We start from the raw sequence: 16,217 nt of genomic DNA on the forward strand, positions 1-16,217 counted from the left end.
AATCGAGGCGAATCTAGTGACCTGACACAGAAGAGACGAATCCTCATTTTTGACCGCACTGGCCTTTCCCAAGTACTCAGCTTACACAACTGAGACACTCTGGAACACTAACATAGAAAGCTCAGAAGTTAGTTTTTGTTGGTATGAAGTAATTTAACTGCGTGCGGAGTACATGCATAGTTCAATTCTCGTCCTACCCTTTTCTTTGTCAAAGAAACACCAAATAGTGAGAATCAATGATTTAACCCCCCCCCCCCCCCCCCCCAACGACTCATCGTTTCAATTTTGACGAGAATTACCCTTTTCATTCGTTGTACAGTAAGGAAGCTCCAATAATGTCTTTCACTTGAACGGAGGAACCCTAGTCCTTTTCGGTTAGTGCCATCATTTTGTCGTTTTGCTGACGTAGAGACTTTACCTAATTTTTACGTAAGCCCTGGAAATCATGTAAATATATGTACGATAGGGAGACCGACAATTTGTCAACTTTTTCAAGGAGCAACACTCATTCATTCATTCCTGATTTTTTTTTCAACGCATGTTAGTCGCCTCAAGTAATAAAAATAGAGAGAAAGCAGTGTAGCGAGTGGAGTCACCTGTCTTTCCAGTCTCGCCATCGACATGTGGCAACGTAAGTTGTGTTTGACAATGGAAAGAGATCAGACAGCCTGGTGCGAGCGTTCGGTGGAAGTGCGGCGGGGGGCTTTTCGATGATTGATGGACTATTTTTAAATACCCCGCCGTCGCTGTCTCCTCGACGACTAGATTGTGCAGTCGCGCACCCCGCCGCCACGTCGCGTCGTGGTCGCCTGGGGCCCGTTTGCGGCCTCCCTCTACGAAGGAACACGGGGTTTTTCGCACTCCCGCGGCCGGCAAGGCGGCAAGGCAACTCCCGCCTCGCGCTCAGCGCCATTTGTCATTCGTGCCAAATATGACTTCCACACCATCCCTTCGCGCCTTCGCACTCCTCCGGCTTCTTGTCGGATTTCTTCCCCCAGGCCCCCAGCTTGGTCGTGTATTTTCGGTGCGAACACGAGCGTTACACTCGTTAACATTTCCGTAGGGGAAGATGTCAGAGGTTTCTTCTTCTCTCTCTTCTTATTCCTCTTCTTCTTTCTCTTCCTCTTATTCCTCTTTTTTCTCATCTTCTTATTCCTCTTCTTCTTCTCCTCTTCTTATCCCTCTCCTTCTTTCTCCTCTTCTCTCTCTTTTTCTTATTCCTTTTCTTCTCTCTCTTTTTCTTATTCCTCTTCTTCTCTCTCTTTTTTTATTCCTCCTCTTCTTTCTCTTTTTCTTATTCCTCATATTCTTTCTCTTGTTTTTATTCCTCTCCTTCCCGAGAAAAAATGGATCGTTCCAGCTCATTCAGGATCATTCAATTTTCAATGATCCTGAATGAGTTTGAATGATTCTTCAATGAGCTTGAATGATCCCGAATGAGCTTGAGTGCGCTGGCTCATTGGATCGTTCAACTTGAATGTGCATCGGGTCATTCACCCAATGTGCTTGAATGCGCTGGCTCATTCGATCATTCAACATGGATGCACTAACTCGTTGGATCGTTCAACTTGTATAATCAGGATCATTCAATTTGAATGATTCAATTTATCAGCTTATTCAAACTCATTGGGCCAATGATCAGGCTTATCGTAACTGAATCATCGAGAGCATTGAAATTGAACGACCCAACATGCTGGCTCATTCAAGCTTATTAAATCAACGATCAAGATTATTGAAGTTGAATAAGCCACCAGAATGATATGGATGATATGATCAGCAGATTCGGATATTCAAGTATCGGTCTGATGAGAATCTATCATAAAGAAATTGTAAAAAGTATAGAAGCAAAAGTACGTGGGTATCCATACTCACTTTGCAGTTTTTCTTCAACAGAAAAATGAAAGGGGAAAAAAAAAAAAAAAAAAAAAAAAACATATGATGATAGAAAAAGTTAAAAAAACACAGGCTCACCAGAAGTTTAATCCAATTCCTTTTGAAGTAAGCTCATCCTCCGCCCTATTACAGTAATAGCGTGAATGTACCTTTAATAAAAGTAGTTTGAAGGTGAAAATTTTTGCTACAAACCATCTCCCCCACGCTGTCAAGAATTCAAACCACAAAACAGTCATGATGGGAGAGGCTCGTAGCTTTGCCGCCGAGTTGTAAAGCTGCTCTGCTCTGGCTCTGCCGTGCCAAGGAAGAACGTCGTATGAGCCTTCAGACGTTGCCAAATTTCCTCCAATAAAAACCAAATTTACTGGGAAATTGCGGATGTTACTTTCTGAAATTTTCAGATAATTTTGTACTTAATTTAATCCAAAATATCTGAACTTTTCAAGGAAAAATATACAAGAATGTTTTCAAAAATACATGTTTTATCAAGGGAAATTTGGCAACTCTCAAATATTCATACGGCGTTCTTCCTTAGCACGGCAGTGCTGCGGGGATACTTCTCATTGACTACTGAAAAAGTTAACTAAAAGGAAACATGTTAAATTAACAGCATAACCAGAAAAATGTTGAATTGAAGAATGAACCGCGCGTTTAGAATTACACGAGCAATGTCGCCGTTACTTTGATTTTAAAGAAAGAAAGCAGCAAAAATTACATTGGGATACAGGGGTATGTAATTGATTTTGTCTCTGAAATAATTAAATTACCTTAGATTGTGCTTTGAATTGAAACAAGGCCGAACGTACTTACAATTTTGTGCTCGAGTGTTCGTTCTAATGAAGTGTCATCAATGGAGAAAATTTTATCGGAATAAAATTGTGTCTTCGGAACACAAAGCAGTGCATTTGATGGCTGGAACACGACTCACAAGTATAAGGTAAGTTCATACTTATAACTTGTTAAACAGTCTAGGGAAATAACAAGAGATAGAATTCAAAGCAGTATAGAAGAGAAATTACAGAGCAGAGGATTTTAATTATCGAGAAAAGAAGGGTTTCCCTCACACTAGCTTTTCCGGTAAATTCGTTAGTCTTATGACAATAAAAAAAATGAGCCTTACATGATAATATAAAAAATAGAGACAAGAAAGTGACGTAATCGTAGCAACCCTTAAGACAGGAGGATGGAAGAATATTTAAGCAATGTGGCAACGCCGTTACTTCCCCGCCTCCCGCCACTGGCCACTCTGCAGTTTGCTGCGTGAGGAAAACAAAGGAAGATGCCGTTGAGCAAGGGAAGATTTGGAAATTCCACCCCAAACCTACGCGGCCGAGGGCTCGCGGGCTCGCGTTGGTCTGATCTGATCAGTCTAGGACATAGAATAATAAGGCTACGCCTATAGAAAGGACACTCTCGCAGATTTCGTGACGAAGAAGAAGAACAGGGACCTGGAGCTCTTGAGCTGGAGCTGGCGGGTATTGTTTACATTCAGAAATGAAAATGGCGGCAATAGCCAACTGTAACACTCTAACTGTAGCTGATCACATGTGATTTTATCAGTCATCTGGCCAGCATGAGCACGACGAGGCTGTGGAAATCGTTTTCGTTACATTAATTTTGATACTCAAACTCTTTTACTCTGTGGCAGTGACTTTTACACTTACATAACATTAGACTCTTCTTTGGCACCACTGATTACATTTGGCAACCCTGCAATTAGCTGGGCCCTACTATTACATTTGACAACCTTGCAAAGAGCTGGCGGGTTCAGAAAAGTATAGGGCAACGGGACCTAACCAAACCTGGACACAACAGGCGAGAGTCACAACGGCCGCTTACGCGAGTGTTCCTTCTATAGGCGTTAGCTTTATTATTCTATGTCTAGGACTAGATTGTCTTACTGCCTGCGTATCATTAGCGTGTCGCCGCTCAGATTTTTCTTCTGTGTTGCTTTAAATTTTCTCGCTTTTTTCCCTAGACCGTTTAACAAATTATCAGTATGATCTTACCTTATACCTGTGAGTTGTGCTCCAGCCATCAAATGCACTGCTTTGTGTTCTGAAGATACATTTTTACTCCAATAATATGGTCTCCATCGTTGACACTTCATTTGAACAAACACTCAAGCACAAAATTGTAAGTACCTACTGGCTTGTTTCAATTCAAAGCACAATCTAAGTAATTTAATTATTTCAAGACAAAATCAATTACATATCCTTGTATCCCAATGTAATTTTTGCTGCTTTCTTTCTTTTAAATCAGAGTAACAGCGATGTCACTCATGCAATTCTAAACGCGCGGTTCATTCTTCAATTCAACATTTGTCTGGTTATGCTGTTAATTTAATATGTTTCTTTTTAGTTAAATTTTTCAGTTGTTGATGGAAAGTATCCCCGCGGCAGCTTGCAACTCGGCGGCAAAGCTACGAGCCTCTCCCATCATGACTGTTTTGTGGTTTGCATTCTTGACAGCGTGGGGGAGATGGTTTGTAGCAAAAATTTTCACCTTCAAACTACTTTTATTAAAGGTACATTCACGCTATTACTGTAATAGGGCGGGAGCTTACTTCAAGAGGAATTGGACGAAACTTCTGGTGAGCCTGTGTTTTTTTAACTTTTTCTATCATCATATGTTTTTTTTTCCCCCCTTCATTTTTCTGTTGAAGAAAAACTGCAAAGTGAGAATGGATACCCATGTACTTTTGCTTCTATACTGTTTACAATTTTTTTATAATAGATTCTCATCAGACCGAGACCTTGACTCATTGGAATTCAACGATCAGGATCATTCAAGCTGGTTTGGATTCAACGATCAGGATCATTCAAGCTCGTTGAAATGCAACGATCAGGATCATTCAAGCTGGTTGGGATTCAACGATCAGGATCATTCAAGCTCGTTGAAATCCAATGATCAGGATCATTCAAGCTCGTTGAAATCCAATGATCCGGATCATTCAAGCTCGTTGAAATCCAATGATCCGGATCATTCAAGCTCGTTGAAATCCAATGATCCGGATCATTCAAGCTCGTTGAAATCCAATGATCAGGATCATTCAAGCTCGTTGAAATCCAATGATCCGGATCATTCAAGCTCGTTGAAATCCAATGATCCGGATCATTCAAGCTCGTTGAAATCCAATGATCCGGATCATTCAAGCTCGTTGAAATCCAATGATCCGGATCATTCAAGCTCATTGAAATCCAATGATCCGGATCATTCAAGCTCATTCGGGCGCATTAAAATTCAATGATCAAGTGAACGATCTGGATCATTCAAATTTGAATGAGCTGACGAAAAACTCATTCAAATTGAATGATCCGGATCGTTCATTTTTCAATGAGCTTGAATGATCCATTTTTTCTCGGGTTCTTTCTCTTTTTCTTATTCCTCTTCTTCTTTCTCTTCTTCTTCACTGAAAAAAATAGTTCTGTTCTGAGGCTCTGCAATTTCTTTTTTACAGCTACAGAAGTTTCCGTCATGAGGACAGAGCTCACGACCGAGGTTCTGTTCTCGCCACAGAAAAGTTCCGTAAGTATAATAAAGAAAGTGCAAGAGCCCTGTGAACAGAAGGTTCTGTCGTCAGCACCGACTATTTTTTTGCGTGTCCTTTTTTAAAAAAAGAAAGAAAAGATACTATATTCGAGGTTGTGAATTCAATCGTTGTTGTGTCAGGCTCCGGAAGGGGTGGGAGGTTCCTGAAATTACATAATTATCTCAAAATTGTCTACTGATTGACCCTAATAAACATGGGAGAGGGGGGGAGTAGCTTTGGAAGGGTCAAAGTGGGATCGGGAGTAGCTTTGGAAGGGTCAAAGTGGGATCGGCTATCCCCTAGAATTTGAAATTGCATCATCCCCCCTCCCCAGAAAATCTGCAAATTAATGTAATCATCAAAATAATGTTAGATCCGGTGAATTTCCTCGTTTTATTTTACGTTCTACTCGGAGAAGGTGTGCCCCCTGCCCCCTCCCCCCATCCCAAGGATTATTGGTAGAGCTGAACCATAAGTTTACACCCGGCCAAATTTTGGTTGAAAATAGCCTCTTAAATGCTTGTAAAAGAGGTCAATTTTCCATTTTTTTCAAGAGAGAGCCCTTGCGCGGTGCGTTTTTCAACAACTTTTGAAATCGGAAGATGAGTAGGGGAAAAATTGCCTTTTGGTGAGGGAATAACGTCAAGTATACTTTTGTAATTTTTGCCCAATGTCTTGACTCCTTTTTGTAACAAGACTTTTTGTAAAACGCACCTCTCTCAAGATCCCCCAAAATTCACCTTTGTACTAAGTAGGCCCCCCTCGGATAAGTAGAGGTGAGGCCACTCACCCCCAGAAATTCGCTTTGAATACGCCCGTGCTGAAACAGCCTTCGTGGTTCCCACAGCTTACAAAGTGTGATGCCCTCCGGGTCAAGTCAATAGGAGGGTCAGGTGGCAGAATGTCCTTTATCCCGATCGTTTCTACGTCGTAGTTGACGGCGCGGTTTTTGCGCGGTTTCTGGTGGTGCCAGAACCAACGCGCAATCGCTCGGTCATGATTCACGGACCTGGAGGTTCTCCGTCCGGCTGTCCGTCCACGCGCGTTCCAGGTCCGGAGCCATGCCACGTGTCTTTATGACTCCTTGTGCGTGTGCGAACTTTACTCGCGCGAGTAATTTTCCACGCAACCCCACTCTCGGTTTTTTGTCGCTCGGTTTTTGTGCGTCTTCCCGTCGCTGTACGAGATACGAGCACGGTGACCATCGGAGTAGCATTCATGGAATGAGGACAGCATTTGTAAGTGCCAATGCGCTCGGGGCGGTTTCCGCCCGCAGATGTAAACACTGCCCGAGACCTGCGACTCGGTCCATTTTGTGGTTCATGTACACTGCTGTGCTGAGGAAAAACGCCGCATGAACCTCCAGGCGTTGCCAAATTTCCTCTGATAAAACACGAATTTCCTGGTGAACTTATGAATATTTTCCTTCCAATTTTTCAGATAGTTTTGCTCGCAAGTTCACCTAACGTTCCCGAAAGTTTCAAGGAAAAATATTCATAACTTTCCACAAAAATAAACAGTTTATTGAAGGAAATTTGGCAACTCTCGGATGTTCATACGGCGTTCTTCCTTGGCATGGCAGTACAGCTACTGCTCATCCACGTTTACGGTCAAGGGCGAGGGCGCCGCATGGGAAATGTTTCGCAGTCGGCTCGTAATGCGGACCCGTTCGCAGGTATTACCCGGCCGTGAAAAGGAAGAGAAACAAAAATTGGATCAATGCTTGTTTACATAACTTACGTTACCACCGCAAATATTTACTTTCGGTGCTTTTGACCAGGAATATGTCAACCAGGCACTGGGCGCGCACCAACTATTTCGTGGTCATTCTGCGACAGGGTGTCTAGCATCAGGATTTCCTCGATTTCCCGATTGTATTAGGATTTGAGGTCAGTCAGGATTTGATTCCGATTTTATCAGGATTTGAGGGAAAATCGGTCGTAAAACAGGATTTGAAAAAAGTCGGCCGTCTGATCGGATTTTTTTATGGAGCTATTTTTGTGAAGTTACATTCGCCTTGCGTAAAAAGATGACGTCTTAATTTTTGTCCTCCAAAAATCAGGATATGATCAGGATTTGGAGAAATTATGAAATCAGGATTTAGCAGTAAAAAATCAGGATTTCCCAAAATGAAAAAAAAAGCAGGATTGAATTGTTAATTTCAGGCATTTATAATTAGTACCTGAAATTAATTAGAACGTTTCAAAGATTTTCAAAAAGATATCTCCACATTTAGAAATTATGATTACGTTGAAATGATGAAAAAATCTTGATTTTTAGTACACTTAAGATTCGACTCTCCTAATCATCTTGCCTTCTGATAGTCTGCTAGGTTCTCTAACTACTTTAAATGGCTTCATTTAAGCGTCAAAGTTGTTGAGTTCTACATTTGGCAATCTGAGCTGTCGAGAAACATTTTAATACTCCCTTTGAAAGTTTCTGGAATATCCTCGATTGAGTAATGAAGACCGCTGAAACAAACAAAAGTATCAAATTGAAGTCGAAGGAGTTTCAAAGAGCGTTTTAGAATCTCAGTCAAATTATATTATACCTGCAACCAGACCCTCATGGCATTCCCGGCAATGAAAACTTAATTGTATTCTCCAGACGCCTGAAATGTCTCACACCACAAAGGAAAATATTCAGCGAGCCACCAAGAAAAGATGTTAGCGCATCAAGTATTGAAACATTGAGACCATTCTGAGTACTCTGAGTGACTGCGTTATTAAGACTGCGTTCAGATGCTAGAATTTCAAACCTCTAGTTAAGAGCTTATCGTCGAAATCAAAGTCACCCGAATCTTTTATTTCAAGCTGAATATTTTACCAATAAAATATTTTCCTCTTCTGTTTCAGTGAATGAAGATGATATTCATGACCCGCCTTCTTTTGCAGACATTCACCTGTCTGAAGCAGAGCGCGAAAAGGCACGCCTTTGCAGCTCACTAGTCAGTTTGCCAACATTCATTCGAAATGGTGAAAAAGTGCCATTAGAAGTATTAGAACTTCTCTCAAATCAGAAGCAATTGTATCATGTATTATGTCACAACTACCCTAGTTTATTAATATCTTCCCGCAGTTTCAGTGACAGTGGACGTGTTCATGAAGTAAGTAATTTTCATCTAAATTGGTGCCAATAATGGTAAAAATGAGGGGCTCGGAGGACATGACACATAAGTGCAGTTTTTGCAATTTCGAGAAATTCGTGTTTGAAGTTGCAAAATTACGTGGATCCTTGTGGTGGAAAGAAAGTTCAAACTGACTTGTTAATGCTTATAAATTGGAATTTGAGAGCGAATTTTTCTCAGAATATGCATTAAGACTAGTTTTACTTGAAATCATGAATATCTTAATTTTTCAAAAACTGCACTTACGTGCCTTGTCCTTCAAGAATCTCAAATGTATACAAATCCTCCTGTGGAATCTCCTCCAAGAATCTCAAATGTAAACAAATGCTCCTGTGGAAATTCAAGATCTTTGTAAAGATAGTTTTGCCTATCTTTTCCCATGCCAGATGTTGGATTGTTACCAAGGAACTTTTTTCATGGGCATAGGAAGAAGACGGAAAAAAACGGGGGAAAAACATAGGGAACGTGCAGAATTATAATGTGGCAGCTTTTTTCGAGCACTGTTCAGTCTGAATAACTTTTCATAGGAATTTGATTCTTACGCTGAGATCAGAAGAGATGCACTCCCTGTAAAATTTCTTGTTATATGAAATGAATTGTAAGTAATTGAAATGATGGGTCTATTCTCAAAATCTGAAAAGTATCATAAATTAGAAGCATCACTAAAGTATTTTTAATTAATCGAATTACATGGAGGTATCAAAGAAGTTACTTTATTTTCCTTTTTTAACAAAACATGATGATAATGCCAAAGTGGGAGCCATTTATATGTTATGGAAGGGAAGCTATTTCTTTGTGATATTTTAAAGTGACTAAAATTATAACTTACTGTATCATGAAATAAAACTGTATCCGTCCTTTTTTTCACAGATTCCACAGTCAAGCAACGCTGATCACTATGTTGGTCGTCTCATGCCTAATTCAGCCCCTATGAGCCCATTGGCAGCTCAGAATGACTCCGAACGACCCATCAAGGCTCATCCTGAAGGCCTTAATGGTAATGCATTAGCAAACCGGCTCAATTCAACGAACCCTAACACCACATGGTGGACCAATAAACAGCCTCGACCATCAAACAGAGCAAGATTGCCCACAGCTTATTTAAAAGACTTACGGGTTCATAGGTAAATAGAATATTATTTTATTTTTATATGCAACAGTATTTTATTGCCCTCAACTGCAATCCTATTGATGAATTCCTAGACAAGGTGTGAATTTTAGCTCTCAAATACATGTTTCCTCTTCAAAATTTCACTCAGAAAACTATTTGCGCAATACAAACAATCAACATTAACTCTTTACAAAGATATTCATGGTTTTATTTAGCTTTGGTCACAAAACATTTTAATGGTCTTTGTGTGTTTTAACTCAAGTAAATTATGACTTTTTCAAAAGCGGGAAGTTAGATTTCCTGTGCATCAGATAACGTTAATATCTTGGTAAGGAGTTAGGTGCTTTCAATAATTTTTGTTGCACATCGTGTTTAAAACGATATTTTGATGAGAAAACATGTATCATTATGCTTGTATTTGCATCCCCTTTAGAAGTCTATGGGAAATTTTCAATGTTCTGATAGACAATTCAAATGCAGGAGCTCTGAAAATGTGAGAATTCAGAAGGGAAAGTACAGAGCTCAACCATACTAGAACAGACTTATTTTTGGGGGCTCTATTTAATTTATAATTGAAGAATCCCTAGGGTTCCAAGAATAATTCTTGTCCTTGATACTCTACCAAGGGAGAATAGGATGCTAGAGTAGAGCTAGGTCCGTACTATTCAAGGCCGGAAAATGCCAAGAATTCGCATTAAATTAAAAAAAATTGATCTCTAGTGAGCATCAGTACAACACAGAGAAGGGGGAGAGTGTTCAGCTAAGGCAGATTCATCGGAATTAATCTGGCTGAGCTGAACACTCTCTCCCCTCAGTATTGGCCTGATACTCACTAGAGTTCAAATTTTTGAATCCAATGCAAATTCTTGGAATTTTTTAGCCTTGAATAGCGTGGACCCAGCTTTATTCTATCATCTTGTTCCAGGTGTTTTTTTTTCTTGCCAAGGAATAATGTCACTGTCAATTAATTTCAGTTTAAGCAGTGATATCTTTTTCCTTTTTTCAGACATTCACTAACTTATAGAGGTGCTATGCTCAATATAAACCGATATCGATTGAGGGCGTCTTCCTGTCCTGATATATATCGAAATTCAATGACGACTATAGCCAAAGAAAAAATAGAGGTAAGCTTTGAATTTTTTTTTTTTTTTTTTTGTCCCCCAAACATCTTAAATTTTAACAAGTAAAATGAAATAGAGGGTGATAAATTGTCTCTGTATCTTCAACCATTCAAATCATTAAGATTGATTTGAGTTTAAGATTTATTTTTTATTTGTTTCATCTTGCAGCAAAACCAATTTTATCTACAGCTGTCATCCTTACCACATAATATCATGCCTGAAACTATTCTAACCCTGAAATACATTTGCAAAGATTGAAGAGTTATCTGTTGTTCAAAATTTTTTTAAGTCGCATACTCAAAGAATTTCTAAGGAGCTGAAGAAGGGAAAAGTTTGAAAACAAGGGAGTTGGATCCTCCTAATCAGTCAAAGCTATCTCTCGCAATTATCTTAGTCCTAAAAATTTATTTTGATGTGTAAATCAGACCAAGATAATAGAATATTGCCAAGTCTGCATCATCACGTGGCACTTTAAGGGAAGAAAAGAAAAAAAGGTGTCGCAAAGATCAAACTTTTAATTGTAATAAATGAACCGAACTAGATACATATTTCTTTAATAGCAATGCAGATCACTCGATAAGAGTTGAAAAGGAGTTGGAGTATTGTTTGCTTTCTGATGTCAAAGTAAAGAAATTTTTCCTCTCAAATAGGCTTTAAAAATATCCAAAAATTAGGAAAGAAAAAGAGAGAGAATTTTAAGGAAATTTTTGAATTCAAAGAAATATTCTCAGCTTGTGGACAAATTTTTTAATTCATTTAAATTCTATCTCCTCTTGTCGATTTTGTGTGTGAAAACATATTTTTTGGTTTTTGTTTCAGTGGTATGCAGGATTGTCAGAATTATGGTACTTACTAACAGACATGCTTGATTTCTCACACTTCAGTAATATTCGATTCCTCCTGTTTGCTCTATCCAATTTTTTGCTCTATACGTGGTATGATGTTCCATATGTTTACCTGGCCGATGATGCCATCAAGTACAATAATGTAAAAAAGACGGATGCAACCTACCTTATTTCTGCAATCGGTATTTTCAACATGGTTGGTGAAGTAAGTATTCAATTTATTTTTACATTTTTCCTTCTTTTAAACTGCCTCTTTAATTGTATTTTCAAAATGGAACCCTAGCAAAGTTTTTCAAGAAAATACTTTCTTAAGTGACCATCAAAGGTGAATATATCAGCGCCCCAGAGTTGAAAGGTGCCTAAATACATTTTAGTCATCTCGAGATAGGGATTTTTGAAACTTCGTATCTCATAACGATAAATAGAAAAAGACAAAATGGCAAGATGGCAAATTGAATGGGACGACGAACCGAAGAAGTTCTGGATTAAAACCTTGATACCAGAACTCCATATTTGGCTTTATAGACGACTTGGAACAGTAGATTTTTACAATTTATGATGGGGCATGGTGCATACGCTACTTATCTTCATCGCTTCAAAAAGCGGGTGCCTACTTCAAAGATTCCATTATATAAGAACGATCAAGTTAGTCCTGCATATTTAAGCTGTAGATTTCTTTTTTGGTGGATGGCTCCATCTTTTCATCAAGTTGTGGATTGTAAGCAATTAAATTTATTTGTCCACTCCTGCACTGCATCTGGCTTTGTCCCCAATACTTCATCCTTTAACTGAAAGTATAACTTAGCTTTGATAGTCTTTGTGAATGAAATGGAAAAAGGACAGTTAATTTGAGCTCCGTCATTCATGAACCCACCGTATATTAATTTAACATGTACTGATTATACTATTTTGTTACAGATAATTTTAGGTTGGGCCGGAGACTGTAAGTGGGTGAATGTGAATGTGCTGTATGCAATCTCAATGACACTCTGTGGTCTTGTGATTTCTTTGATTCCTCTTCTAAAGTCTTACGAAGCTTACTTCATTGTCTCTGGTGCTTTTGGCCTTTTTATTGCTGCTAATTATTCTCTGACCTCCATAATCCTCGTTCAGCTTATTTCACTCGAGAGATTCACCAATGCTTATGGATTACTATTATTAGTTCAAGGAGTTGCAAATCTAATCGGTCCACCTCTTGCAGGTAAAAAAGTGTCTAAGATTTATTTATTTCCACTCCTGTATTTCATTATTTATTCTAATTTTATTATTTCTTTGCCACGCACACACAAATGAGCACAACACTATTGAATCAGAATTGAAGCATTGAAAAGGATTAGTGTCCTCAAAATGAAAAAAATACAACTGCATACAAGAGTATTTATAAGCATACGCTAGTAGCACGTATAAGCATGCTCATTGGTGGGCTAAGCTTGACTCTATCTAATCTTGTCGATCAAGTCTGTCATCATTAAGATGTTAATTGAGGGATAAGGGAGTCATTAAATGGAATTTTAGACAAAAAATTGATTTTGTGAGCTGAGAAATGAATGGAATATTTATTTAAAAAAATTTTAAGAAAAATTTGGAAAAATAGGGCCCCTCCAACTATGAGGAAGTATTTACAGTCGCTCATCTCAATTAGAAACTTTGTATAAAAATACTGAAAAATTCCCTTTTCAGCTTTGCTTTTTGTAGTATTGTAAAATAGAAATTTTGATTTTTAAAGCTCGGGAGGGGGTAAAGAACATCAAATAATAACAAAATTTTACAGGCTTAAAATTTAAAGCCAAATGCATTATGAAAATTCATTAGGTAATTTTATTAATGTAACTTTTTTTGCACTACACAGAAAAACTAGTTATTCATCAGAAGCAAAGTTTCCCTTCTCATTTAAGTGAATAGACGTGAACAGTAAATTGTTTTTCTGGGAAAACCCTTTCATAAATCAAGTTTCTCTGAATGGTTGGGTACCTTTCAATAAAATTATATCATCACCAATATAACCTCTCAATTACAGGGTATTTCAGCATTTGAGTTGATGCCACATCTTGGAATTCTCTCTTTAAGTGACTACACCACTCTAATTTCTTAGACTTCATGAACCATTCTTATATATATATTTCCTATTCTCACTACCTCCACACCTACAGTTAATGTCCCACTACTTTCCTCTAAACTTCAATTAATTTGTAATCGTGTTAATTTTGTTCAAGGTTGGTTGTCAGACGTGACTGGAACGTACGATTTGTCTTTCTACCTCTCTGGTGTGTTCATAGCTATCTCGGGGCTCTTGCTTCTTGTTCTACCATGCATTGAAAAAATCAAAAAGCAGATCATCCAGTCAAAAAAAGCTAAGCTCAATCTGCAGAATTTGAAGTAAGGAAACTTCTAAATACTATTTATTTTTCCCTAGCCATCTATAGTTTTCTCTATCCAGCATGAGAAACGTGATGTTTTTCTAATAATTAATTTCCTTTGATTTTACACGGACATTATGAGCCTAATGATGAAATGTATTCAATTCACAAAATGGGCCACTAGACAAGGTACGAATTTCAGCATTCTGATACATGTTACCTAACCAAAATTTTACGTAGAACACGATGCACACAACGAAAATGACCGAAATTAACTCCTTACGAAGATATTTAATGATTCTTGATGCGTGAATTGAAACCACCCGCTCATGAAAACTCAATGCTCTACGTGATTCACATCGCGCGCTAAACATTATCATGATAGTCTCTGCGATATAAAAATCTGGCAACCTCAGTCTTGACGCTTTGGCTCAGCTACAGCAAATTGCTCATAGTTTGAACAACACGTGGTGGGAAATGAACATAGCTCGATTGAGAAGCTTGCTGAAACCGTTGTAGTGCGTGATATGACTCACGTAGAGCTTTGAGTTTCTTGTCAGCGGGCAGTTCAAATTCTTCGTGACCAATGTGAAATAAAAACGTTAATATCTTCCTTAGGAGTTGGTTTCAGTCATTTTCGTTGCGCGAATCGTATTTTGCGTGAAATTTTGGTTAAGAAACATGTATCAGAATCCTTTAATTCGTACCTTGTCTAATGGTCCATTCCTAACTCATTTATTCCTCTTAAGTGTCTCATGTAGGCATGTCAAGACCAAATTAATACTGATAATTAGCCTGATTTTGGTTGAAAGTCAAAATTCTCATTATCCCATATGGATTTTTTACTTCTTCAAAATTCAGAATAAAGCATTCGTCTGCCATTCAAGAATTTGTCTCTCCTCCTATTTTTACTTAAAGGAATGTCTCATTAGTCGATAAAAGAAGGTGAAAATGAAACAATAACATCACATTACAGTTTCCATTTTTTTTTTTCAGTGGGAAATCAACTGTAGCCAATGAAAGAACAAATTGTCTCTACATCGAGAAGAAACGATCCATCACATTTGATGATTCTGTTATGCAACATGTTTAATATTTGCACAATTACTTGATAGAAAATTACTTAGCAATAGTTCAGCCGTAGGTAAGTTGTATGATTGTTTTTGTTCTTTTTTGTGGATGTACAAGCTTAGTCTGTACTGTACAAAGACCATACATACATCACTGAGTCATCCAAAGTAAGTCATTTGTGCTCAGCCTCCAAGTATCCTCTTTTTTAATTCGTTCCTAAAGTGGCGTATACAGTTCAGAGATAATCTAAAAATTATTTTTGTTATGATTTTTACCAAAAACCGTTTGACAGCAAAAGAGCTTTAAGTAATAATATCCCTCTTAATTCTCTTTACTTTGTGTACCCTCTGTATTTTCAGTTAAGACTTAACATTGTGCGTACCCGTTTTGAGTCCCTTAGGTATTTTTTCCTATCTAATGTTCCAGTTGTTTGAATTTTGCGAATTATAATATTATACCTAGATCATAACAAGACATTTAAAGATTGAAAGTTTGCGGCATGCTTATTGCACTAGTTTCATTATTTTTCAAAAATGACACCATGTAAATTTACTATAATGATAAAGATAGTTTTATACTTTGTAGGTATGAATGAAATCAGGAGTAAATCTTAAGGACAAAATTATTGTGATTTCAACTTGGTTGAAAAGTTGAGAAAATAGAAAGAAGCCAAAGCCTCAGTTTGATTTAATTTCTATTTTTATTAGAGAAAATAGTTGAAAGAGCAGTTGACAAGTCAAGTTTCTGGCTATATTTAATGATAGAACAATGGAATTGACATCGAAAGCAATATAATTGTAACTTTTTCTTTTCGATAATTTAAGATCCGTTCGCTCCCTGTTCTATTATATACAAAAAACCCCAAAAAACTTTCAGATTCTAAGGGGTAAAGAATCCGGCCAAAGTCTTAAACTTGTTGAACCAAATTTTCTTATTACTGCTAAAGGAAAATAAAAAATTATACTTTACTGAAAATCGAATGTGGGCCCCTTCATAAACGAGTGATACAACATTCACTGCATGTGTGTATGTGAACCTCTTGTAGTTTTGTAGGAGCCCAAGCGGTTCGTTCGCTCTTTCCAACAAACGCTACATTCGTGAATGGAAAGTCCTTGAAGGAGCACATAACGTCCTTTTTCTTTCTTTAACTTTTGCATTTT

The 16,217-nt window shown here is 38.0% G+C and overlaps 1 protein-coding gene across 4 annotated transcripts in view; it reads left to right on the forward strand.

Moving 5' to 3' along the window:
• The window catches only part of LOC109034428 (monocarboxylate transporter 14), a 78,358-nt gene that overhangs the window by 56,442 nt on the left and 5,699 nt on the right, over positions 1-16,217 (forward strand). For 3 of the 4 annotated variants that reach the window (XM_019047557.2, XM_019047558.2, XM_019047560.2), the window contains exons 3-9: positions 8,281-8,531; positions 9,423-9,676; positions 10,670-10,787; positions 11,604-11,834; positions 12,548-12,830; positions 13,843-14,005; positions 14,983-15,770. In XM_019047557.2, coding sequence (XP_018903102.2) covers positions 8,281-8,531; positions 9,423-9,676; positions 10,670-10,787; positions 11,604-11,834; positions 12,548-12,830; positions 13,843-14,005; positions 14,983-15,079 — 1,397 coding nt within the window. In that variant the 3' untranslated portion in view covers positions 15,080-15,770. Of the gene's footprint in view, positions 1-8,280; positions 8,532-9,422; positions 9,677-10,669; positions 10,788-11,603; positions 11,835-12,547; positions 12,831-13,842; positions 14,006-14,982; positions 15,771-16,217 lie in introns of those variants that run through there. The other variant, XR_002009144.2, reaches the window with a different exon arrangement.

The sequence above is a fragment of the Bemisia tabaci genome, chromosome 6 (assembly GCF_918797505.1).
Source record: "Bemisia tabaci chromosome 6, PGI_BMITA_v3".
NCBI lineage: Eukaryota > Metazoa > Arthropoda > Insecta > Hemiptera > Aleyrodidae > Bemisia > Bemisia tabaci.